General features: G+C 40.1%; 2 protein-coding genes across 11 annotated transcripts in view; one reads left to right on the top strand and one right to left on the bottom strand.

The window, feature by feature from the left end:
• Nucleotides 1-3,747, top strand: part of LOC119737453 (tyrosine-protein kinase SYK-like) — a 33,095-nt gene extending 29,348 nt beyond the window's left edge. For all 6 annotated transcript variants that reach the window (XM_038211817.1, XM_038211820.1, XM_038211816.1 and 3 more), the window contains one exon: nt 1,181-3,747. In XM_038211817.1, coding sequence (XP_038067745.1) covers nt 1,181-1,271 — 91 coding nt within the window. In that variant the 3' untranslated portion in view covers nt 1,272-3,747. The remainder of the gene's footprint in view (nt 1-1,180) is intronic.
• Nucleotides 3,748-8,152: 4,405 nt separating this feature from the next.
• LOC119737981 (sodium-coupled neutral amino acid transporter 9-like) lies at nt 8,153-23,535 on the bottom strand. Of its 5 annotated transcripts, none has more exons than XM_038212666.1 (15): nt 23,432-23,535; nt 22,066-22,242; nt 21,022-21,117; nt 20,403-20,553; nt 19,633-19,724; nt 18,096-18,253; nt 17,409-17,576; nt 16,880-16,972; nt 15,773-15,922; nt 15,166-15,273; nt 13,221-13,327; nt 10,202-10,306; nt 9,472-9,620; nt 9,145-9,234; nt 8,153-8,454 (listed from the first exon to the last, which is right to left on the bottom strand). In XM_038212666.1, exons 2-15 carry the CDS (start codon nt 22,230-22,232, stop codon nt 8,286-8,288), a joined length of 1,803 nt encoding a protein of 600 aa, XP_038068594.1. In that variant the 5' UTR covers nt 22,233-22,242; nt 23,432-23,535; the 3' UTR covers nt 8,153-8,285. The 5 variants fall into 5 exon arrangements, with proteins under 5 accessions (XP_038068594.1, XP_038068595.1, XP_038068596.1 ...); XM_038212667.1 differs by lacking the exon at nt 13,221-13,327 and adding an exon at nt 11,714-11,820; XM_038212668.1 differs by having other exon boundaries at nt 23,324-23,448.
• Between the last annotated feature and the right edge of the window lie 2,078 nt (nt 23,536-25,613).

Raw genomic sequence — 25,613 nt, 5'->3', positions numbered from 1 at the left:
ACAATGTGCTCTGACATTACAACAGGTTGATGAAACTGTTTAGTTTCAACACATGGGGAGTTACATTATAATAATAATAGTAATGGGTATTTATAAAGCGCACGTACCCACCATTATTGGTGCTCAAGGCGCTACATTATTATTACCCTGCTGCTTATTGGGCCCATGAAACATTCCAAATACCATCTCAGCTCCCTGGGGAGTATACAGCTCGATGCTGCCTGTTAGGCACAAGGAAGCCAAAATCAACCACAATAACCATCTCTGCCCTCACAGGTACCCAATTACTCCTGGGTGGGGAGAAGCAATGAGTAACAAAGTACCTTGCCCAAGGGCACACGCACCACAGTCACAGGCTGGACTCGTATATCAGCTTGATAGTCAGTTCATCGCAAGTCCTTGCAAGTCAGCTGCGTATCATTCAGTCCCAAATCAAGTCGCATGCTATTCGAATGAACCTGTGACAAAGTTATTCCTTTGTGACCGGAATTTGACTATAGCACTGTCGCCTATACAGACACTATGAACCCACTTACTTTAAAAAGTGGCACTTATCCCACCGACCCTTCCCTACCCCATTATGTTAAGACCCTGATCAGAATTTGGACACCTCCTAGTTTGCCAATTTAGATTTATTCAACAATGCATCAAGATATATTGTACTGCTGATGCAAATGAAATTTGTAGTGAAATTACTAGAAATGCGACTGTATCAAAGCTGCAAGACTGCATATGGCCCTGCACATGAACAAAGAGGGCGAGTGGAGGCCATGGACTGGTTCCCAAATTTATGCATTAATAAATAATAATAAATTGTAATGCTTATATGGCGCTTGCCATCATATCAACAACCACAGAGTGCTTTAAAGTATTAACCCGTTCATCAGGCCAAGAGACCACGCGGCGGACGATATCAGCGCAGATTCTGTCCTCTACCCTCACAAGTACCCATTCATACTCCCTGGGTGGAGAGAGGCAATTGTAGTTAAGTGTCTTGCCCAAGAACACAAGCACCATGTTCCTAGTAGGGTTCGAAACCACGTACCATCGCACATGAGACAAACACCGTAACCACTAGACCCATTGAGCCCATATGAGCTGTCAGAACAAACATCTCAAATCTCAGCAAACCCAAATTTTCTTGAAAGACCCAAACGTCATTTTTATTTTCCGTCTACAGGGCGAGGGACAGACCGAGCTTTGACAATATTGTGGAGACCATGACGAGCATTATCAGAGGGCTGCGGGCTGGCACGCTGAGAACCCGCTGATGGGGCTACCACGACTGAAGGACCCGCGAAAAAGGCATCTGGACTCCAGACAAGCTAATGCATCGGATGACGCGGCTAATGCAAGGATAGGGCATGGCAGCCCACTGTTCTACAGCTGTCATGTTTAAGTTGTCACTAACTTGGCGAAGATTGTACAAAATATATGTGTTTTCTTTTGCAGATGTTTGAAACAAAAAAGGCAGACTGGGCAACTTTTACATGTACGTGCTTTGCCACATGTGTGTATAGCAAATAAATTTTTTTAATGTTGCCCATTCCTTGGCATTGCAATATGTGACCTGCCATAGCATAATGAGGAATAACCCCCACCTTTGACTTTTCACATTATGTACATCATATTAAAGTGCAAATCATTGGCTTTCCAATGATATCAAATTTATTTCTGTAGCTCTTATTCCAAAGATATGATGCAGGAACTTCAACAGTAACCTGCCAAGTTTCGCTACCCTCGTTTCGAAAAAAACGGCTTTGAAAAAAAGGCACGCATTGCGCTGCCAACGGCAGTGAAAATCGTTCCTTAGTTTTTCCACTTTTGTGGGTATTTTTTTCCCAACAAAAATGCATAGTATGAATGTTGGATACCTTGGCTACTCAAAAAAAAAAAATTCAATGTCGCTTTTTAGTATATTCGACCTCAGGCGTCGATTACTCAAAACAAGGTTTTGGGAAACATTCCTCATTTTGCCTCAGTAGGTCACATATATTTACACTGTTGCTATATTTACAGGAGTCGACTGTTGCACATGCGTAACCTGTCAACGGAATGGTATTCGGATTGTACTTCCCTTAAAAACAAAAAAATCATCCAGAGCCAAGAATCAGAAAAAAGTAAGAGCTGCTTCAAGAAAAAGTTGGATTTGATTTCAAGCAATAAAAGTAAGAAAATATATATTGTGGGAAACCTAAACAAAAAGTTATCATGGAGATTCAAACCCCGCATCATTATCACTCAAACACTTATATTTATCCTATTGAGCTACGGAAGCGCTTCACTCACTACATGAGTTTAAAAACTCATGGTTTTGCAGTATTATGTCAATTCCAAAGCTACACGTGTACATAGCCTTTGAAAAAAACTGTGATACGGCTTCCTTAAAAATAGCTACTTCAATGGGGTTCTTTTTGTCGTTGCTGTTCATGGACACATGAGGGCGCTATTGGCTACTCATGATTGTGTACAAAAGTCCATAGTCTGGCCTTCTAAATTTTTTAAAGGAATTTTGTCATATTTTGTTGCATTTCAAATAACCTGGAGATGTTCATGTAGAGGTCAAGGAATCATTCAGCTAACTATCGTATTTTACGTTTACGTCCTACAGTGGATTATTTTACATTTTGTATCTAGTAAATACCCTATTTGCAATAAGTGTACAAATTTGAGAACTTTTAATCCGGTTTTGTAGAATACTCAAAAGCACACCTTTTATTTTGTAATGTTTTAATTGGGGGTATTTTGAGGGTTTTAATCGTAATGGCTTCCACAGTATTAACCAAAGACCATTTTTTGTTCTGACCAACTTCGACACACATTTGAGACCGTCCCAAGTTATTTGTTCCATTTTGAAGATAGGTGACATGTCACCACTAAATAAGCATAAAGTGGGAGTTTGTAAAAAAAAAAAAAAAATCCCAATCAAATTATTAATCAAACCAAATCAAAATGTGAATACAGAGGTTTTTAAACCATTGGCATATATGAATTGCATTGCATTGCATTGCATTTATTCCCTGGTGACTCCATAAAACGTTATAGTGCTTGGAATTATAAATATTCTTGTGTACATTGTAAAAAAAAAAAAAAGTTATTACCATATCGAAAATGATATTGAAAGTAAAGAAATCCATGTGGCAAAACAGTTGGCAGAAATTTAATATGTTTTTTAACAAAAGCTTCCCGATCCAATAACCAAATCGAAAATCTTGATCTTCCATTATTTTTTTTTTTTGTAAATATGGTTTTTAAATCTGAAGAAAAAAAATTGTGGAATTTTTTTTAACAAATCGGTGTCATTTTTAAGAGACAATAATCACATCTTGAATTTTTATTGTAAAATAAGACAGAGAGACGAGGGTGTTAGTGCAAACTAAAATAAATTAATATATCTTCCTTGAAATGTAAATGAAAGCTAACTTCACATCAGGCGTGATGCTTTTCCTATTTTAATAGGATTTCATAATTTGTTTTTCTCCTTTTATTTCCAATTATTTCAGCATTCTGTACTTGTAGACGTTACACTTTTGGGGTCCGCGGGAAACTTTTTTCCCAATTTTTGTCTAATGGTCAAATATCATGCCTGTCTATGCTTGATTTGTTGATGAGTATTTGCGTTGATGTATATGTACGTTCCCATTATAATACAGAAACGTTTTGTATCATTGTCAAGAAAGACATTTTATGTGGTCACTATTCATATAGCATTGGATTTAATTTTAAGATCAAATGTAAAAAAAAAAAGTGACTTGTACATAATTCACAAAGGAAGGTTATTTTCAACAATTTCCTGACAAGAGGAGCTGTATTGAGACAATGTGGCTCACAAGTACAAAGTAACAGTTGAAGTTCAAAACTGAACAAAATCATCTTTTTTTTCCAAATAATTAACCTGTGGTGGTCTCAAAGCTATAGTCCATCATTTGCAGCCATCCGAAAAAGTTTTAAACTGGCGTATTATTGTTGAAAAACATACTTGGTTGAAAGATAGTAAGTGGACTAAACTCCCTGTGAAATTAATCTTTCTGGCAAGCTATCATTTTGAAGTAATCAATGAAAGAAGGCCGTTCCAGCAGTGCGTCTTAAAACGCACCGTAGGAAAATTTAAATAAGTAGTTCGTTTTGTTATTCGGCGCAGCGCGCGCAAGCATTGGCACGACGCACAGGCGTGCGCGGTTGCTATAATTCGTCGGATCAGTGCGCGACATCGCGTATAGCTGCAATTCAATACAATTCAAAACATGATTCAGCAACTTTTGATTTGAAATTGAGATCCTAGAATGCTGTTTTTCTCGGAATATACAGCTGAAGCTGAGCTGAAACTTCATCAGGTTAATTGTTCAGTATCCTTCATTAGATTTTGAACACTTATGTTGCTTCAAACGAACAAAATGCACAAATTACAAATGACGGACTATATCTTTAATGAAGGTATGCATGCACAAATGTGTCAAAGTTGGTGTACAGCGGCTCACTTTGGCACATTGTTCAAATTCTGTGCAAAGTTTGCAGAGAAATGCAATGCACTACTTTATTTTATGACCACTTGATTTCTGAGGTTTTACGTAAATTGACTGTTTGCAAGTAATAATGTGCCCAAAGGTTTTATTATTTTAGAATGCGGGTACTTCATGAGCCAGTTTCAATTGAGAGGCATTTGCAAATGAATAATAGTCTCAAAAATCCTGTGAAATCATTTCTTTTTTAATTCAGCTGACGTTTTATCTTATTGTGCGACTAGTCAGTATTTTTGTGTGTATTATTGTGTTTCTCTATTAATGGCTCATTTGGTTTTCAACCCAAATTGTGTAATGCAAATATCACTCTGTGTGGTTTTAGTTATCTTTTTAACGTTCCTTTTTCTTTATGCATGTTTTTGTACTCTGTCATGTAGATTTGTCGTGACAAAATCTTAGATGTGATGAAAGCGTTTGTCATAATTTGAAAAAGAAAAATTAAAACAACACAGCTTCAGATCAGTGCCTTTCTGGTTCTGAAAATTATTTTTCTAATAATTTTAAAGTTGAAGAAAGAAATTGTTTGGAGCGGGGTTTGAACCCGGTACCTCACCGATGCTCTACCAACTGAGCTATGCAGCCCTATGTTGACAGTTCCCCGGTTTGTCATGGTCTTTGTTCAGACACTACGTATTTCTCAAATTAGTTGGTTCTGCCCTCTAATTACGAAATTCTGTAAGCACTGTATACTCATTCAATTCTACAAGCTTGCAAAAAATAATCACAAGTTTCTACAGGTGAGATTCGAGCCCACACCCTCCTCCTCAATGGTGAAAACATCTTATTTTTCTAAATTTACAAATCAGACATTTTTGATGGATCGCTTTAATCCTTTTTTTGTCATTTTAGTGGAAGCATTCTACACCCAACCCTTGTATTTTCTGTACAGAAGTAAGGATGTACCTTACAAAATGGCTGCAGGCTATTATTAAAAAGATATTTTATATTAAAATATTGCGAGTTCTCGACTGAGTGATTCTTTTTAGTTTTTTTAGGGAACCCTATCATTCCTTCAAATAATCAAGAAACACTGAAAGATATGGAAATTGCAAAAACATTCTTTGAATATTTCATGCTTGTTGATTTCTCATAAATATTCATGATAGTTTCAAGTTCAAATGATGTGATTACTTCAAAAATCTCATCCCAAGACAAATACAGAAAAAGTATAACAAAGTTCCAATTGGAGTCATGAAAATAAACAATTTTATTTATTGATCATATACAATTTAATGCAATTTACATTCTTTTAAATATAATTAATTAACACTATTGAGTACATATGCCAACTCTAAGCATGCCAATTCACAGTCGCACTTCATTTTTGTGAATGTTAGTGACACTAACAGATACGTCCAGCTGGCCTTAGTACAATAAATGTATCACTCGGATTGTTTCGTGTATTTGATTACCTTTGTAAAATTAATTACACAATTGGGGTTTCACAAAATTAAATATGATCCACAGGTTAGCAGTTTTAAACAACAAAAACAACTGATACAGGAAAAACTACCCTAAATGCCATAGATTGAACCCTGAGTTTAACCTTGCCTCAGTTCTAAGTTTACGAAACAGACAAGACATCCATATTTTAAAAGGAAAAAAAAAGTTTAAAACCAAAAAAGGAAAAAAGAATATGGCAAAATCTAAGTGGCTAAGAAGTTTATAAACTATGGATGAAACTTTGAAGATTTGAAGAAAAAATATTGGAAAGACATATAATTTGAAAAGGCAGACTAAAAAACTCCAAAGTCCGAGCAACATTTTTTACCACAAACCCTGAATTTTTTTTTTTTACTTTTTTTTTTACTTGCTGACATCTTGTTTATTAGTACATGTAGAGAGTTCAACATTTATGCACAACCAGAGAAACAAAAGAGAATGACTAAATAAATTTAAAAAGTAAAGGGAAGATCTTCAAAAAAGGTCCTTGAAAACGAACAATAAAAAAGTGGCAGTAACCATGATCAATGAAGAAGTAAATATACCCTGCACCACAAACATGACAAAGGAGGGAAAGCCGTACCTTTCAAAATCACTGGACATGCTGTATACGAATATCAAGGTACATGTAATGTTATCAGTTTAATGTTAAACAAGTAACAATGCCTTTCAATGATTGCACTGTAATCAAAATAAATCTGTCACACACTTTTAATTTATGTGATAAAATGCCTAGATCCATTTTATGAACCCTGGATTATTCTACGCCTTGACTTGTTTCAATACAAGCCACTACCGACACGACAGTCATTTGACATATGATAACTGACCCTGAAACCATGTCACAATCAATCAAAAATAGAAATCTATATTTTTCCCCTTTCAATAAACTCTAAGAACTCAAATTAAATATTTACTGCTGACCAAAACTGAGTTGCTTTATGTCCAAAATTTTTATTTGGGACTTTTATTCTAGATTTTTTTTACTATTTTGGGGGGCAAGAATCCGGATCATAAACATGTACATGTTTAAGTTTTTGTACATGTACATAAACATGTTCCCCTGTTTTACAAAGAAAAAGAAAAAAACTAAACTAAGCAAGTCTCAAAAAAGATGAACATTACAAAGACCAAAAAGTGCGATATTACAAAGTCAACCTAACCCGTATTATTGTCTACTGAAAATGAAACCATTTTGTGCTATACTAGCTGGATTTATCATGTTACAATTAATCAGGGCAAAATGTCTTAGAGCTGCCACACAGAAGACATTGCTTTATTGGTCATTCTCTAAATTCAAGGTCCAAAGTGCGACATTTTTTTCTGTTCCTTTATACCATGGTGATTTGTAATTTGTTGTTCAAGTATCATTAAGAATGACTTCAAACAATGTTTTATATGTTGGGTAGGTAGTTTGCTATTCATAATTACTCTTGGAGGATGACTGCATTAAGGAGCGCCACATCGGAATTAAAGATCGAACAGGGACAGGAAAAGAAGTGAACCCCAACACAGAATGACCCTATATATTCTGGCTTGGCAGCAACATAAACTTGGAACCAGACATGAGTACTGAATATCGCTTGGCAGTTTGCACGCTAAACTGTGCTTGTTACACGAAATGTGCCCCAGATCGCTACACGGACTACAGCAGTCACACACTACAAAACTTCTTTGAAAAGCAAGATTTTTGTTAAAGAAGACAAATTTAAAAATGCATTTTGGTATTAGGGGGCACTATAAACAGCAAAGATGTTGCAGTTTGATGCAAAGCACCCCCCCCCCCCCTTAGATCTCATCAGCCCCACCCCCACCACAAACACCATCTTCTCTCCAAGCAATGGTCTCCAGTTTAATCAAATTAGCTTAAGTTGAGTGAAAGCATGCCAAAAGACATGCCCTGTTAGAGGGTCCGGGGGCATGTCCAACCCTCCCCCCCCCCACAAAATTGCAAAATTTACGATGCTTTTTCCTGCATTCTAAGGCAATTTGAGAATAAATTTAGAAAAACTTGGGCATTCCATTTATTATTTCGGGCCCCATTTTACTAGTTTTATAACATTAGTCAGTGGCTGAATGAAGGATTGCAACCCCCTCCCCAACCAACCCACTCCCCAACCCATCCCCCCCCCCCCCTTTAGATCCACCAATGCTCTTAACATTCTCTTTGTAATGGAGTGACGTGGTACCTGTCGTCCAAGATATGCATTTAAGATGTGTAAACTGGCCCATCGGAACTAGTACATTCTATTCTCTTCCCATGCCGAATCTCATTAATCAGATTCTGTGTGAATGAACTCCTAACCGGACCATACCAATCAATCATAGGAGGAAGAACTGTGCGATGAAGTTGGCCAGCCCAATGGCAATGATGCAGGCGTGGATGGCTACGATGTACCACGTCAGGCGACCCTGCTGCCTCAGCTCCAGCAGGTACACCACGCAGGGTAGAGTGAAGATGTAGGCTAGGCCACAGAAGGCTCCCGAAAACCTAGCAAACACAGATAAATATCCCGAAATGCTCAATTTAAGCTATTATATTGACTCAGTACAACACTGTACAACACTGGTTACAGCACAAAATTGTTTGTGTTAGGCCAAAAAAAAAAAGTCTCTGGTTTCTGGTATGCGCGCGCGTCACCGTAGCCATGCGCGTCGGCAAAATGAAAAAGTTTTTTTTTCAAAGAAAGATGATGTCTCAAAACCGCCAAACTCACTGGAATCCTGGAATTTGACTGGAATCCTGCTGCTGCACAATTTTAACGTGTTTTTAGATGGGGTTATGATCGAGAATAAGCTTTATGTGGCCTCTCTGGACTCCCATACATTTGCACTAAGTTTAGTCGGGCACCATTTGCAGTCATCAGCCGACATTTGAAGCAAAAAAGTCAGGTAAAAAAAAAAAAGCCGCGTCGCCGCACCACTTTTTGGACAAGCTCCATACCAGAAACCGGAGACTTATTTTTTTTGGCCTTAGTTCCGCTGGTCCAAGCATATTTCACACGTTTCCATTTTTAAATGTGTTCTGTACCATCAAGCAAATTACTTTAAAAATTGATTATGCAAATTTTGGTGACTTGGGAAGACTTTCTTGGCCCATCTACAATCCCTGAATTCAATCCATAGGAGAGAAGCCTCGAGCTTCACTCAAATGACTTCGGTTTTTGTTGAATTCACATACCTGATAATGGTCCCAATCTGAGGTAGGAAGACTGCAAAGAGTACTGCAACGGTCATCAGTATGAGGTTGAGAACAAGGACGTGCTTCCAGCTGAAATGTTGGAGAAACAAGAGATAAACAGGGCGAGTCAAAAAAGCGAAACCCAAATGTCGGGACCATTGTTTTAGTGAAGTTCTGCATGCAGTCCTTTCAAAATCAAAGATACGAAAGCCCAATTCATAGGCCTTCTTTTAGTACAAGAATCATTCAAATCACTCGTGTACATTTCAAGTTACGGAATTTTAAACACAACCACAATCAAAAAGAAAAAAAAGGATATACTCCAACCTGGGATAAGCACTCTTAAACAGAGGGTCCAGACACTGGATCCTGAAGATGAAGACTAGCAGAGGGAAGAGCGTCACCATTTGGAAGAGCAAGAACAGCCTGGCAGTGAAGGCTAGTACATCGCTGTGGGAGAAGTTATCCAGTAGATTCTGACGAAATGAGAAAGAGAAAAAATTGGTCCACAGGCATGTACGGTTGTGATCAAGGCTGTTGCAATTTAGAATGCATTTCAGAAGTTCTGGGCAAAAAGATTTGTGAGGCGTTCTGGCAAAATGAGACAGAAATGGGCAAAGGTCGAAATAAGTTTTTGTGGGTATTAGGAAAGAGAATAAAATTCTTCTGACAATACTGTTTGCTGTACTTTAATGGGACAATCAGTTGACAAGTTATGGCTGTTTAAAGTTCACATTTATCGCCACGTCACAAAAAATGTACATACTGAGAAAAAGGCCTTTAAAGTTTTGAGTTTTGTAGTCAAGAAAATGAAAGACGCTAATTGTTTTTTCCTTTAAAGACTGTTATTTTAAGTTTATACTTTTTTCTTTAATATGTGTGTAGTAGACATGTCAAAGATTACAAATATAAGTCAACATTTTGTCTTCACTACAGCCTGTGCCCAGATCTGTCGCATTTTGCAAGAACACCTAACATTTATGGAAACTTAGAAGTAGTACCCAGTAATGCAGATAGAATGTTGGACATGCTTGACACAGTTTAATTAACTACTCACATCAGCAAGGCAATCCTTTCTGAGCGGGAAGGTGCTGTAGAACATCACACCCACAAACGTGTACGTCACTGCCACCAGGACGTACGCAATGGTCATGTCACGGCCCTGTCATACAAGCAACACAAAAGTTGTCAACATTTGGACAACCTGTTCAAACTAATGCAGTTTTGGACAAAAGCTGCTTTAACCGAGCATTGTTTAACATTTTTGTGTGCTTTTTAAGGAGGGTAACAGGAGGAATTGAGATTTTGCAATCCATAGGTTTTTACAATTTGGTTCTATTAATCGTAACTTTTTCATTTAAAATTTCTAGGTTTTTTTTTTTTTTTTGGTGCTTTCGTGAAGGAACCCTTAGGTCCTTGCAACAATGTCCCAATTCTAGTTTAATCCAAGTAAGGATTTTTAAAACTTTGTGGTATATTTCATTTAACAGTTGTTGACTGCTGTGATGTGGGATATGACGTTTTGAACACCCGAGGGGCGCATAGCACCCAAGGCCAAAAAGCCGAGGGTGCTATGCACCCGAGGGGTTTAAAACATCATATCCCACATCACTGCAGTCAACAATTGTTTTGTTATACCTCTGTCTTGGATTCTTTGGATTTTGATGTAAAAATAACGAAAACAAATAGCGGTAAAAACACAACAATCATGACCATCAAACGGCAACTCACATGCGTGCCGCGTGCTCGAAACAGCTGATTGTCAGCTAGCTCCCTGCTCCCACTCATGTGTGAAAACATGGTGAAAATAGCATGGGTACCAACGATACAAGCGTTTCACACCGTATACGTACCGTGCGTACAAAGTCATAGCACACTCCTGCCTCTTGTACGTGATATCCCACGGGGAGTGTGCCATGACTTTTTATAAACTTAACACGTGATCGTTCCAGGCCAATGAAAACTCAGTATTCAAGACAGAGGTATAACAATTCTATTTATAGGCCTCAAAAATCCACTTCAGCTACATGTTTCTTTACACTGTACTACAACACTACATTCTATTCTTTTAAGTAAAGCCAATCCCACGTATCAGCTGTTGAAGGCACAGGCTGAAAGCATAAATAATCAATTGTGATGCGATCAAAGCTAAATGAGTCGTTTGTAGGGAATTTTTATTTGGAGAAACAGGCCAAAATAGGGCCACGTCATGACATCAGTTCATCACATCTCTTGGTGTTCCGACTTCCATAATTTTTTAACTAAAGATGGTACCAGCATGCGGTTTTCACAGCAGTTATGCTGAGATTGTGCTCTTTTCAAATCTGTAATAAAAAAAAACATTTTGACCAGGGTCGACAAACGACTGATGTAGCTTGATCGCATCACAATTGTTAAAATACCCAAAATCCTTCACTTTCATAAGTTGTATGTTGTATGAGTGTCGTGCAACATTGGGGGCGGGTTCACTACTTTCCAAATGACTAACTTCATTTTTTAATAAGTCGAGTTTGAGAAACCATTCATTCTGACATCCAAACCCCCATGAAAAGTTCCTGAGCCAACTCACGTTGTTCTTGGGGTTTATCTGCGTCCGCAGAATGGAGGAGATGCACATGTGTATGAAATAGCCGAGCGCTAGGATGCCGCTGAGTTTTGGGAACGTGGGACTGAAGACTGGTCAGCCGGTCAAACCAAAAACACAGAATTGAAACAACAAAATTTGAAAGCTGATTTTGTCAAAATATGAAACTGTCTACGTATGGCAATACCACGGGTGTTAGTGCGGCGGCTTGGTATGTGCTATGGGGTTTTTTGGATGATGCAATGAAGTGCAAAGTTTGAAGCTCAGGCAGCCAAAAAAAAATTCGTTTTTGGGGGAGGCAGCCCAAGATGGTCCAAAATTCTGCAGTAGTCACTCAGCCACTCTGAGATGTGAGTTTCCTAGTTACAATCGACAAGGAGATATGGAGGACTTGAATTTGATTGTGAGTGTCCAAAAATCAACCTACAGAATCCCAAATGAGATCGTTGAAATTTCCAACTTCCAACAGAAAACAGAAACCATTCTGTGACAACGTCCAGGATGGACAACTGAGAGCAAGTTTAGGGGCAAATTATAGTGAACCATATTTCGACTAACTTTGCTTGATAAAAAGATTGGTTGGACTTCTCTAGTCAGCTATTTGGAACCAGAGCATAGGGTATGGTAGCCTGGGAAACCCCAGCCCCAATGCTCATCGGGAATTTGACATATAGACCTGGCGGAGCAACTAGTTTTTTCCAGCGGTCAGAAAATGGCCAAGGCCGTAAAAAAATGGCCTCTAAGCCACCAAAATCATCTTGTTTTTTTTTCATATTTTAGTCGGTATCTGGCTCGTTAGTAAGAATGTCATTTACGCGCGCCCACCATTGATTGCTAGCGCCTATTGGCTACAAACGCTCGAGCTGCGTTAACTTCCGGTTTCAATCGTGCAGAAAGTGCTGGAGGTGACGTCACACTAACGAACCGGATAGTTCTGTTTCAAGTTGATCATTTGCTTTGTGAATGTTTGCTGCATAGTATGAGGTCAGTTTTAATCTCATGTGGGTTGAGATAATAAGAGGAAAGGACCATTTTAGTTGAGGCCAGTTTTCACGGCCTCCGCCATTTTCCGACCTCTGAAAAAAAAACTAGTTGTTTCCCCAGCTCTACATGTCGAATTCCCGATAAGCATTTGAGGTGGGGTTTCCCAAGCTAAGGGAACAGTGCAATGGTTACCGATATGCACGCCAAACTGCACAACGGGATCCAGGCTTTTGACCATCGTTTGACTGTAGGCGTTTGCACGTTGCTATTTGTGCGCAGACGTTAGTTACATGTACATCACAAATCAACTACTAGTTGACTAACGATCCTCGCCCGAACTTGCTCAACATTGCAGGTCTCCAATTATCAGAATTTCAATTTCGGACATTTGTTGTTTAATTCAAATCTGCCTCATATCCTTGCTCCTCAATTTGACAAAGAAAAATCACATCTCGGAGCTCTGCAGTGAGTTCCCAGCAGATCCGGTGGTATGTGATGAGTGTCTTACGTTGTGCTCCGGATGACTCTGAGCTCGGAGGATGGAAGAGATGGCGTTATGGATGAAGAAGCCTAGCGACAACAGCCCACTGAACGCTGGGAAACGGCCACTGAAGACTGGTTGCCGTGGAAACAGCAAGCCAGTCCGGAGCATTATGGGAAGCATTAGAATGCCAAAATATATATATAGAATGCCATGATTTCGGTAGCAAGAAGAGAAAATAGACAAAAGTGAAAACAGATTTGTTAACGAAGCAACAAAAAACAATGGCAAAGCATAAGTTTTCATCACTGCTTTTTTGAGACAGAAATGTGCTTTCTAAAGGAAAATTTTGACTGTGTTTTGGTCCATCCCATGCACTGTTATATTTGCATTTACACAAAAAACACTACTTTAAGTGCAGAAATGAATTTGTAAATTCCATGCACAAAGAAGGAGGGAAACACAGCTTTCAATGCAAGACCCATTTCGTTGGTACTCTATAGACCTTTTCACAGTAGACAAATCTCGGGGTTGACACAGCATTTCACACTAGAAAATTTACAACTCTGCGCCAACCCTGTGTAAACCCTGAGATACATTTTGCCCCGGGTTGAACTCAACCCTGCTCCAGACCAGGGTTGAGATTTTCAACCCGGGTTGAAACTCTCGCCAGGGTTCAAAATGGTAGTCACGGAGCAAAATAAGCTCGGCATGCATGAGACCATTGTGAAACGACACAGGGTTGATCGGGGGATTCGAAAATTGAAAAATCAACCCGGGGCAACACTGGGTTCGCCCAGGGTCGAGTTCAACCAGGGTTAAGAGGCTCCAGTGTGAAAAGGCCTTCTGTAGCATGCAGGAACAAGCTAATTCTGATTGCTAGACTGGTTCCTAGCACGGCCTTTCAAGCCTACAGTAAAATGGGGTTCAGGGAACCAACTTAGATGTTTTTGTTAGGCAAAACCCTGCTTCCGTGGTGAAATGTTCATGTGTTATCAACATATGTCACTGATGCAAGACAAACAAATCCATTATACGTATGTTGGCCAATATCACTTTCAATATATAAACCATCTCCCAATGAACATAAAAAAATTCAAACAATCTGTGCGGGAACGTGAACAGTTTAAAGGCTGTTTTGCACATTAAATAAAGAACTTGTGCAACACGGTTGGTCAAAACAGAGTAAAATATTAAAAAGGCTGTATTCTGAGCAGAAGGCAGAAACACATTTATTAAAATCTTTAGGCAATTGGGGGTGCTGAGAACAAACAAAAAAAGTGCTTCTGGAACGAAATCCATTTTTAAATATCATGCACTTTGAAGAGAGTTAGCAAGGCAGCTTTGCATGTACAGGGTGAATAAATAAAAAACGAAAACCCAAATGTCGGGACCAATGCTTAAGTGAAGTTTTGCGTGTAGCACTTTGAAAATCTAGGATATGAAAGCCCAATTCATGAGCTTTCTTTTAGTACAGGAATCATTCATATCACTCATGTGATTTTCAAGTTATGGAATTTTAAACACAACCACCGTTTTAAAGTTCTGTCCACAGATCATAAAAAGGTGTGCTTTCTTTCAGCAAAACCAAAACAAATCACATAGGGATGTGTGTGAAATGAATGTGCATTTGCGTACTTTGCGCCAAACACGTCCGAACAAGTACACGCACACGGTGTACGTGTTCTACATAACCCCCGAGGACAGACACACAAAGGGAGAACAACAGATCCTTTCAGTCCTCGGGAGTTGGGTCTTATGTTGGAAACGGTCCTCTGTAGTAGGTTCGTGTGCTTAGTCTACGGGAGAGTGTTATATTACAGGGACAAAGGAAACCCAAAGCATTGTCCTCGGGAGTATAGTAAAACAAGAGTGTGTGTGTCCTGTCCACTGGGCTATTGAAAGTGGTCAAAACATGTTATCTTTAGATTGTACACGGAGTCCTTAGTTTCATTTCTGCTGGATTACTCACAGGCTGCGTAATGCTTAGATCTGGGATTGTTGAAGTCCAAATGGAATCCGCCGAATCTGAAGGCCTGAACGCTTATGAAAATGATGAGATACAGCACCGATAGGGTTCCTGGGGTGGAGATAAAAATTGCAAGGTAGTCATAAACGCCGCGAAAAAAAGAAAATCCACACTTATTAGAGGGGTCATAATTTTGAATCTGATCGTCTTACGATAACGTCATTTATACAGACCTTTGGGGAATGTTGATGGCTACATTTTGATACCCCGTTTGCTACCAAAGACTGTAACTGGTCCAACATCGACAACAGTTTATCAAAAATGATGCAGTTTAAAAAGTTGCAAATTTAAAGAGTACGGGAGTGGAAATTGCTGCGTGACAATGTCACACTGCCCGAGACGAACGGCAGGAATACCGATCGCACAGTGCTTGCATGCATGTGAGCACGCGAATTGAATTACCCGTGGATTGTCCGGGCACTGTGCAGTGGATAGGGGCCGGTTACGGGCATGTGTGGTTACGCTTAGCAATTTCAGCAACAGCGATACACAGGCACACTATTTGTATGAAAAAAAGTAATTGTAGTTAAAACTGAAGTGTGTTACTCACCGAGAGCATTGAATTTAGTGAAGAACGTTGGGGACTTGAAGTTCATGAGCGGGAAGACCAGGATGCATAGAAACAGAGGCACTGTGTGAGTCTTACTCCAGACCTTGGCAAACATCGTCTCGGTGGCATCATCACGATCAATGATTGTCACTGTGGAGAAATGAAGGATTGCATGTGTACATCTTTTTTTCTGGTTACAGCGCCCTCTAAAAAACTCAAAAACTGAATCTAGGGAAACTGAAGCGTTCCTTTTAATAGTTGAATTGCTTACAGTTGAATTGCTTATGAGTTAATTGTTGAATTAAAACAGCTCAATTATAAAAGCCTGAAAAAAAATTCTTTTCTTATTTTATATTTTGGACAGAGGTGAGTTACAAACACATATGGACTGGCATAATTCGATCACTAGTGCACGTCTATGCCCCCCTCGGCCCGCGAGTGACTGGAAAGAGGTCATATTCGCTCTTTGCACGCTTTTGCCATAAGCAAGCAGAGCCTCAATCTGGCAACTTTACACAATAAAATAGCCAGTTCAGTGATTCCCGTGTATACACGGGAATCACTGAACTGGCTATTTTATTGTGTAAAGTTGCCAGATTGAGGCTCTGCTTGCTTATGGCGGAGCGTACAAAGAGCGAATTGCTTTGGTCACTCACAGTCCCTCGGGGCGCATAGACGTTCACTAGTGACCTCATGTGTATAATATTCCAATCAAAGAGTTAGAGGGTATGATATTTCTATCCTCGCAGGTCTTCTCGAAGGCAAAAAGAATCATTCTCATGGCTAGGTTTTTCACAACCACTATTTCTTCAAAGGGATTAATTTTTATCACTAAGTGTTATCCACAAATCTTGATGCCAACAAAGCAAAGCTTTAAATCGTACAAACTATTTCTTAACCCTTACAGTCCTCAATCCTTCACCTGTTGGAGGATTGAGGACTGTTAGGGTTAAACGGATGATAAGCCCAAGTGTTTTTAAAACACAAAACCAATTGACGCTAATTTATATTCACATTTGACTGCAAGTCTAAACTTGACTGTGTGTGTGGAGGGGTCCACAAAATGAATAAAAGACAATAGAGAAGCCAAACCAGATGGCCACTTACTATTGACATTCTGCCAAGCTTCGCCGTTACCGCCAGGGAGATCTACTGCACAAATTGTATCATTCTCAGTCGACTCCAGTCCTAACACACGCCCTGGATCAGGGAAAATATTCATCAATTCATTCAATTGTAGTCAACTGTCAATCACTGGCAAGTCATAAAGCAGGGAGAACAAGATCCAACATCATTCTCACAAATCACACATCTCACTGGTAAATTGTACTTTAGAGAATACATTTGTAAATTAAGTACAGTCCACTTTTAATAAAACTGGAGATATAAATCAGGAATCCATTTATAAAAAAGAGGGAAAAGGTTGAGAATTTTTGGCACACAGGTACGAGGATGTGTGGTACAATCACCAGCGCTGTTTTAAATACTTCCTGCACATTTAGACACTTAAAATTATATATTCATTAAAATATTTAGGCACTTGCCTAAGATCACCGTGCGCAAAGTAAAATTTCTGATGAATATGTTGCTTTTCCAACCACATAAAACAGACAAAAAAATTGTAAGAGGCAACTACCATAGATAAAGCTGACAGAGCTGTACATGAAGTTAGACATCAGGACCCAGTAGACAACCATGGCCCCTAGCAGGGCAGCCAGGGAGAAGAAAATTGCCGCGTACTCCCCTGGCCTTCCAAGGTACTCCCGACAGACGTCTGAGAACTCTAACATCTTGCCTCCACTCTCTGATATGCAACAAAGGAAACATTAGCCTGTAATGTCAAACAAGAACATTGACAAAATCCTGTTTTTCCGATACACCAGTAGCAACGCTGTAGTCAGGTCCATCACAACTCCATCACAAGTCCACCACCTAGTCATCCAGACACAAGTCCAGTCACAAGCTATTCAAAAGAACTGTGGAAAAGGCATTCCTTGTTCTACTGCTCATCCCCTGTTACTTGTGTTGGACTTGCGATGGACTCGGCGTTTTCATCGACTTTTCATCGTCTTTTCTTCAAAACTATTATTTTGTTAAAATAAAATCACATATTGTGGAAAAATCATTTAAAAAAATCAAATTTTGTGGGACAACTCGTAAAAAAAATCTTCAATTTCGTTGGAAAAGTCAAAGGTTTGGTTTTCCGATGAAAATCAGAAAAGTCAAAGAAAATATCCGTTCAAAGACAGACAGCTATGAATGTTACCACCCAAAAAGAATTACGCTTGTACCAAGGCTAACCCAATCTAGTACCCGGACTTACCCAATCTCTGTACAGACTTCACCACCCTGTAGCAAGTATACAGAGTCAGCCCTGCCATTGCGACCAATAGAAACAGACCCATCAGGAAACCAGCCTGCTGGATGGCCCAGGGCATGCTGAGTAGGGACGTACCCATCATGGTGTTCCAGATGGAAAAACTGCCATTGGTGGAATGAAAACAAAACAAAACCTGACTCAAACAATAAACGATAACTCCTACATGTATGTCAGTTTTACTGTCAACCTTCTTGAAGCCTCTAAAATGGCATGCACTTTGTTATAAATGTTTATCACGTCTAAATATCTCAGTTCACAAGTGCCCCCTCACCGGCAAAGGAAGTACAGTTGGGGTGACCGACCGACGCCATCTTGCCCGACTGCAATTTTGCCGCGGCGCACGGCCGTACCACTGCGTGTACATAGTACAAATCCCCTGGTGTACGTGCGTCACACACAAGGAACGGTGCGCGTTAACCAGCTAAATGTCCCGCCCATGGGACGTCGTTGCTAGGTAAAAGGGCACCCTCTTTTGTTGGCGCACAGAGCTCATAGACCAATTCGGGCACATTATCAATTCTATCACGGTGGCCCCCTTCAATGGAGAAGCATTGTGCTAGCTATTGTTCAGATAATCCGTCACGGGGCAGATGCTTTATACAGTTGCTTGCATAATGCCTCGCCATCAAAGGGGGCCTCGTTAGAGTACAGTGATTACGTGCCAGGATTCGTCCACAAGTAGCTAAGCACTACCTTCGATTATCCTGAAAACCTTTCAAAACCTGGTTCATTTTGAAATCCAAAAGAGTCAGGGTCATGGATGCAACTGAATGGACAAAGTCTAAAACTCAGGCTGGGTCTAATTATTCGGCTATCACAGGCAGCCAAATCTGAATCCAGTGATGGGTGAATTACTGCTGGTCAAGTACGTAAGGTGCAGCCTAAGATCACATAAAATGTAGAGGGGTCATTTTAGCCAAATAATTGTGACATTTTTCCTGTCCCTGTGGAGTGTCATGGCCTAGCCGTTAAGAGCACCGGACTCATACTCTGGTGTTTCAGAGGCAACAGTGACGTGTGTTCGAGCCCCGGGCACGGTGACATTGTGCCCTTGAGCAAGGCACTTAACCATTATTGCTTCGTCCTTCAGATGGGACGTTAAGCCGTAGGTCCCGTGTGTTGTATAAGGCCTAACGCACGTAAAAGGACCCAGCAACGCTTATCGCTAAGAGAAGGGGTTGGCCCCGGTGTTTCTGGCAGGAAGGATACCCTGCCCGTGTGACCCCTGAGAAGGGGTGTTGGTGCAGCATTCAAGACAAGACTGCATTAATGAGTGCATCCAGAATTTAAAAATCATAGATGTCAGATGTAACAGGGACAGGAAAAAAGTGGACCCCAGATTCACAGAATAACCCAGAGGGTGGTCTGACCCGCTCACATGGCGTGAACTACTCAATTGGAAACTTGGAAGCTAGTAAGACATTAGGGAGTAGCAAGGAAGGTGGTTTAGGGCAGGAGAGGAACTGATGAGTTAGCTTACATTGTTACAATGCTACCCTGCTTTCCTTCCTTGTCTTTGAACGGCAACTCGACAGACAGAAGAAACGGAGGAAGAACATGGTCTGGGATTTCCTGTAGGATACACCAAAACAAAAATCAAAGTACAATTTCGAAGTACGACCTGTGACTGTGAAATCAGTTGATGGGCTCATGTAGCCATGTTTAACAAAACCAAACAGCGCCCTCATATTGTGTCCAATAAGGCTAATGAAATCCCAGACAGGGCTCTGGAGTGCTCTGAAATGTGCAAAACTAAATCAGGCCCACTTTACTCACCGTTTAGCCAGCAAATATCTCCAAAAATTCCACTGGGGCAAAGAACATGTCCTCAGTATTTCACCTACCAAGTTTGCAGACTCAATTCAATTTTTAAAGGAGACTTTTCTTCAGTATTTTGCACATGAGAGAGAAGTCAAGTGATTCCAAAGTGGAGCTAAAGACTAGACTGGTACATGTCCAACCATGGTCCAACTACATTTTTGTATTTGGAAAGATTGACCTCTAGCTCTTCATTCAGTGTCAACAGTCTGGTGGCTTTACTATGGAGAAATGTGTAGTAAATTGAGACTAGTTCCCGCTTCATGCCACATGTTTCTTAAATTCTTTGGTTGATTGTACTGAAGCTGTCTTGGACTGGTTGTTTTAGGTGCCAGTCTATTTTCTTGTTTTGCATGTTTTCAATACCTTAAGTTTTGGGACTCTCATACACAGTATTGAGAGTCCAAAATTTTCGGACTAATGAAATCCTACCAGTGTGTTGTTGCGTTGGCCGGGGCTACCAGCCAGCCTGCTGTAGTAGCGATAACGGTTAAATGTGGCTGCCGTCTTCTCATCCACAGCGTGCTCAATCTTGCCATCATCGGTCAGGTAGGTGGGCACGGAGGAATAATGGAATGGTTTTCTAACAAAGAAACATACGAAACAGTATAAAAAAAAATACTGTAAAATATATATTTTAACATAAACCTTCCCAAATCCTCCAAAATCCTTTTGGCAAAATGGAGGATTTGCAGGATTGAGGCTATATTGCAAAAATGTGTGGCTGATTTTGGAGGATGCACTTTGTCAAGGTTTTAGGCCAGACCTTGTGTTGTTTATGCTCAGCCGTGCATAAATTTAGGCCTAGATTATACTTGAAATACTCCGCACTGTTGCAGGATGTCACTGGCTCAACATATTGACAGTGATTGCTGGAGGATTTTGCAGGATTGAGGCAGTGGTCACCCTCCAAGGACCACATTCAAGAAATAACAGAGGATTTTGGAGGATTGAGGCTGTGTGCAAGTTTTACATGGAGGCAGTTGGAGGATTTTGCAGAATTGAGGTTGCATCCTAGCAAAAATGCCTAGGGAGTTAGGGTTAATGTTACCTGCGTTTGCTATCAACTGCCGTGGTGCTACCGCTGCTCGTCCCCAACGCACCAGATAAGTGACTCCCAGAACTCGGTCCTTCAAACTTAGCATATCTAAAAAGAAAGCAGGTGGCTATCATCAAACATCACTAAAATTTGCACGTTTTTTCTTTTGATTTTCATGGATAATTTGCACGAAGTGTGAAAAAAGGTTATCAACATAATAAATGAATTCATAGGTTGAAAGAGTTTCATACCTGCAGGGCCCAATTTTACGACGCTGCTAAGCACAAAAAATTGCTTAGCGCAAACAAGTTTGGCTTATAAAAGCAGGTTATCAGCCATAACTCCATGTGATTTTCACGCTGAACAAACGACAACTGAATACTAATCATAAGCAATATATATCACATGGAGTTTTGGTTGGTAACCTGCTTTTTATAAGCCCGACTTTTTTGTGCTAAGCAAATTTTTGTGCTTAGCAGCGCCGTGAAACTGGCCCCTGGACACCCTGTGCACAAACCCCACGAGACTGGTCTGAAAAATTCCAAGTGTTTTCTCAGTAAATGTTTCAAGATTTTCCATGCTAAATTTGACTTTTTAGGACACGTTATTACTATCTGATGGCTGTTATATCACTGCAGGGAAAACTCAGTGATGCCCGTGTAGGGAATTCTTCCCAAAATGCATACTGTAGACTAAGTATAGATGACTCTCATAGGACGCTATCTTCGTAGGAAAATTACAACTGCATATTCAATGCCATCAGGTATGTGTCCGCGCAGTGTGCAAAATGTGTGTTAAACATGCACGCAATTTGCTCGAAATTTATTTGAAATTTGGCACGGCCGATGCGCGTCACGAAAACTTGACTCCCAAAATGATGATGCACGTTACAGTCTATAGACAGTAAACGCTTCAGCATATTGCAAAATGTATGCATAACTTGAGTTTCCTGAAATATATTTCTGTGAAAGAGATTAGCCACCACGGTTGTCATTGGGTAGGGCAATAAGTACACAAGAAATCAATCACACAGAGTGCGATCAGCTTCATAATTACAGTTGTTTATCTTTTTTCTGAGCTTCAGTGATGTCGACGTCGCATAGCGACGAAAGGTCGTCCTCCTCCGACTGGAACCCGGCAACTGCAGGTTTCAGCTTAGTAGCGGCTGGCCCTTGGTTGCCATGCTGACCAAGCAACGGAGTTTTCTCACTTCTTGAGGCCATTGTTTAAGCTCTGTCGGCAGATGTGAAAATACACACAGGTCAAATGCAATTCACAAAACATGAGAAACTGACATGTGAATGGTATGGTTCTTGGAAGACAAATATTTTCAGATGTCAATTGCAGCTTGTTGGTTGTTTATCTTGTATAGCATAGTCAGCCTTGCAAGCCTGCGTCTCTCAGCCAGAGTCTGCCATGAAAGCTCTTGCATCATGGTTCCAACACTTGAGCCTTGCATGTGTCTGTTACTATGGAGGAAGGAACACATCCTCCATGGTGTAACAAACCACACCATTTAAAAGTAGAAACAAGAGTGAAAAGTGAGGAATTTGTCTTTAGCAGGTTGTGAAAGTACCAAAATTAATAAATGCACACCATAACAAATAGAGCCTGTACTATCATTTTGTAAAATTAAGCATTTTCCGCGTATCGCTTGAACAGGTAAATACCCATTTTAGAAAGATTCCCATATCTGGCCATCACTTGTCACCCTGTGCACAAACCCTACGAGTACGAGGCTGGTCTGAAAATGTCTAAGTGTTTTCTCAGTAAATACTTCAATATTTTCCCTGCTAATTTTGACTTACTTTAATTTTAGGACATATTATCGCTTTCTGATGGCTGAGTGATATGTCACTGAAGGAAAAATTAGTGATGGCCAGATATGGGAATCTTTCCCCCATTTGATTACATGGAGAATGCTTAATCATGTGAGTGTTTTTCCTACATGTACTTCCACTGAGTTCCAGGTTTTATAAACATAGGCTACTTTGTGTACACAATTGTTGATGAAGAGTTTAGTGCATTTTCAACATATTTTCTAACAAAATTGGAATAGGCCTATTTCTCAGTCCCAATGTCTTTTTTACAATTTTGCGCAGACTGACCTTCATTGAGATACTATCTTTTTTTGCGTCAGGATGCAACATTCTTTCCCTTGATTCAATTTTTCTAAATTGCGGAACCGGTCAATCAATCTAGAGTACTGTGTAGGATTTGATTATCACGAAACTGATTCAACGATCCGTATCGTAATCGCCAACCAAGTTTGAAAGTCACATTCACAGGGAAAAAAATAGGAAGCGATGCTTACCGTACCCCCAAAACAACAAATGTCAATGCTTTGCCAACAATATGCGAAGCCACAAAGCCATTGTAATTACTTAAACTGAAAGTAGAAAAATGGAAACGGTCGGCCTACCACATCCGTCATAACGTGAGCTACGTCCTCGATTAATTTTAACCTCGTTCTCGTAGTATAGCTGGTAGTGTAAGGATTCAAGCCGTGGGGATGAGGTTGCCTGTGTCATGTTTGTTATCAAGTTGTTTATTTTTGTTAATGCAGCTGACGCGCTGCCCTTAGGGCCCCCCCCCCCCCCCCATACATTTTCAAACTGTATTATTTTTTTCTTTGATCCGAGTTTTTTGCCATGTTTTTTTCAACCCCTTGTATGACAAAACCAGCCTGATCAGTTTTGCGAACAGGCTGGCTGCCGGTCCGTACGTTACCGCTACTATACTGATTGTGGGGCGGGAACCCCGCGAGAACAGAATTAATGCGGGCGGCCAATAATCCGAAATATTTTAAAGACAAATAGGTTTTCCCAGGCAAATTTGGAAAATGTGATGTAGGCCACTGCCGCTGGAACAAATTTTGCCAGGGGGTGCTGGAATTTCTAAAGGACGGACAAAATAAATGCCAAAGCGGAGCGCAAAGCCCTTATACGTCGTGGCTTAATTTGGAATATGGATGCTCTGTGGTGCAATCTGAGGCGATTCCTGGCCACTTCATTTGACTTTTTTAGCAAAATCATTTTTGAGATTATAAAGACAATTTATTTCATTATTTTGTTTAGAATATACTGTTGCTCTTAAAACGTTTAACTGTACTAAGAAGTGGAAAACCCTGTATTTTTTTCTCCATTTTTGGTTCCATTTAATTCTGGGAAAAGAATTGTATCAGTATGCATGACATCGCATGTAAATATTATTGTTGCAAGGCTGCTTTCTTACATTTAGTAAATTCCTTCGTGTATGTTTTGGGGTTTTTCCGAGCCCTTACGGCTTTTAAGGCCCCGGAAAATGTTGGATTCTGGATGCACTGTGATGAAATATACTGAAGTACATGTATACTGAAACTTATAAAACCTGAAAGGATGTTTTTTGGTTCAAGTTAAAACAAATGGTTCCACTGGAAGCGGATGAATTTCTTTTCATAAAAATATTCACATAGTTCTGACTCACCAAACGATGTAGCTCTCGATATATTTGCAGTGTTATTTGTTTGTTACAGGAAATGGCAAATATAAAAGACTAAAAGACCAAATGCATCTTTATGTTTATGATCGGTAGATGGCAAGTTTGGGGCTAGGCAAGGATTAGTGTCGGTCTACTGAGTTTTTATGAGGAAAACCTTGCAGAGGGTAAAACATATAATAGCTTTTTTATTAAAACGAAACTACACTGGAATTGGCATAAAGTATGACTAGTTTCAATGAAAGCCGGCCCGTCCCACTCCTATTAGGTTGGGGATGTGTGTGTGAACCTTAATGTTTGAGTACAGAATGCTAGCAACGTCAATGGAACTTTTAAATGAAAAGAAAAACCTTCAGGGGAGAGGTATGAGCATTTGCCCCTATTGAAAGATCGAATAAAAAAATCCTGGCAAGCGTAGACAACTTTGCCACCATTGTCATGGCCGAGGTTATTGCTTTCCGGTCAAAGTTTCCAGCATGGGCTTTCATGGCGGAAATATCATAGACATGTCATGATTTTAGATACCTTGAGAGAAATATCGATTCTGCACTGTCTGAAGATTTAGAAAATACCTCTTCTTGATGTTTTATAGTGTTTGTGCTAGACTTTCGAAGCGCCGCGCTTGGCCGCGGCAAACTAGTAGTCTAGGGGCTCGACGCTGTTCTTGTTTGCTACGCGATAACCCGCCACCGCGATAACCGGCCACCGCGAAAGGGCGCTATCACGACCAACCAATATCACCCACGAACCTGGAACACATTTTTGCCCAGTAGTAGGGGGTGTTGAAGCATATTCCAGCACCCCAATCCAAAAAGTTGGGGGTGCTGCAGCGCCCACAGCACCCCCCGTTCCCGTGGGCTTGATGTAGGCCTACATGAGCATTCGTTTTTATTTAGTGCGAAATAGAATGGACGTTCCAAATCACTGTTTCTATTTAACAAATGGTAATTATATTTCCATGAAGCCAGAGGTGCATTCAGTCGTAACAAAAAAATCAGCGTAGGGCCTAGGCCCCATACGCTTTCTCGAATGTGCACTGAATTTCGTAAATTGACATAAAGTTCATTTTAGTGCGAAATCGAAGGCACATCCAGGCCTGGATTACCCAATAGGCACAGTAGGCACTG

The sequence above is a fragment of the Patiria miniata genome, unplaced genomic scaffold, assembly GCF_015706575.1.
Source record: "Patiria miniata isolate m_02_andy unplaced genomic scaffold, ASM1570657v1 HiC_scaffold_3, whole genome shotgun sequence".
NCBI lineage: Eukaryota > Metazoa > Echinodermata > Asteroidea > Valvatida > Asterinidae > Patiria > Patiria miniata.
This window is presented reverse-complemented; position numbering and strand designations above follow the sequence as displayed.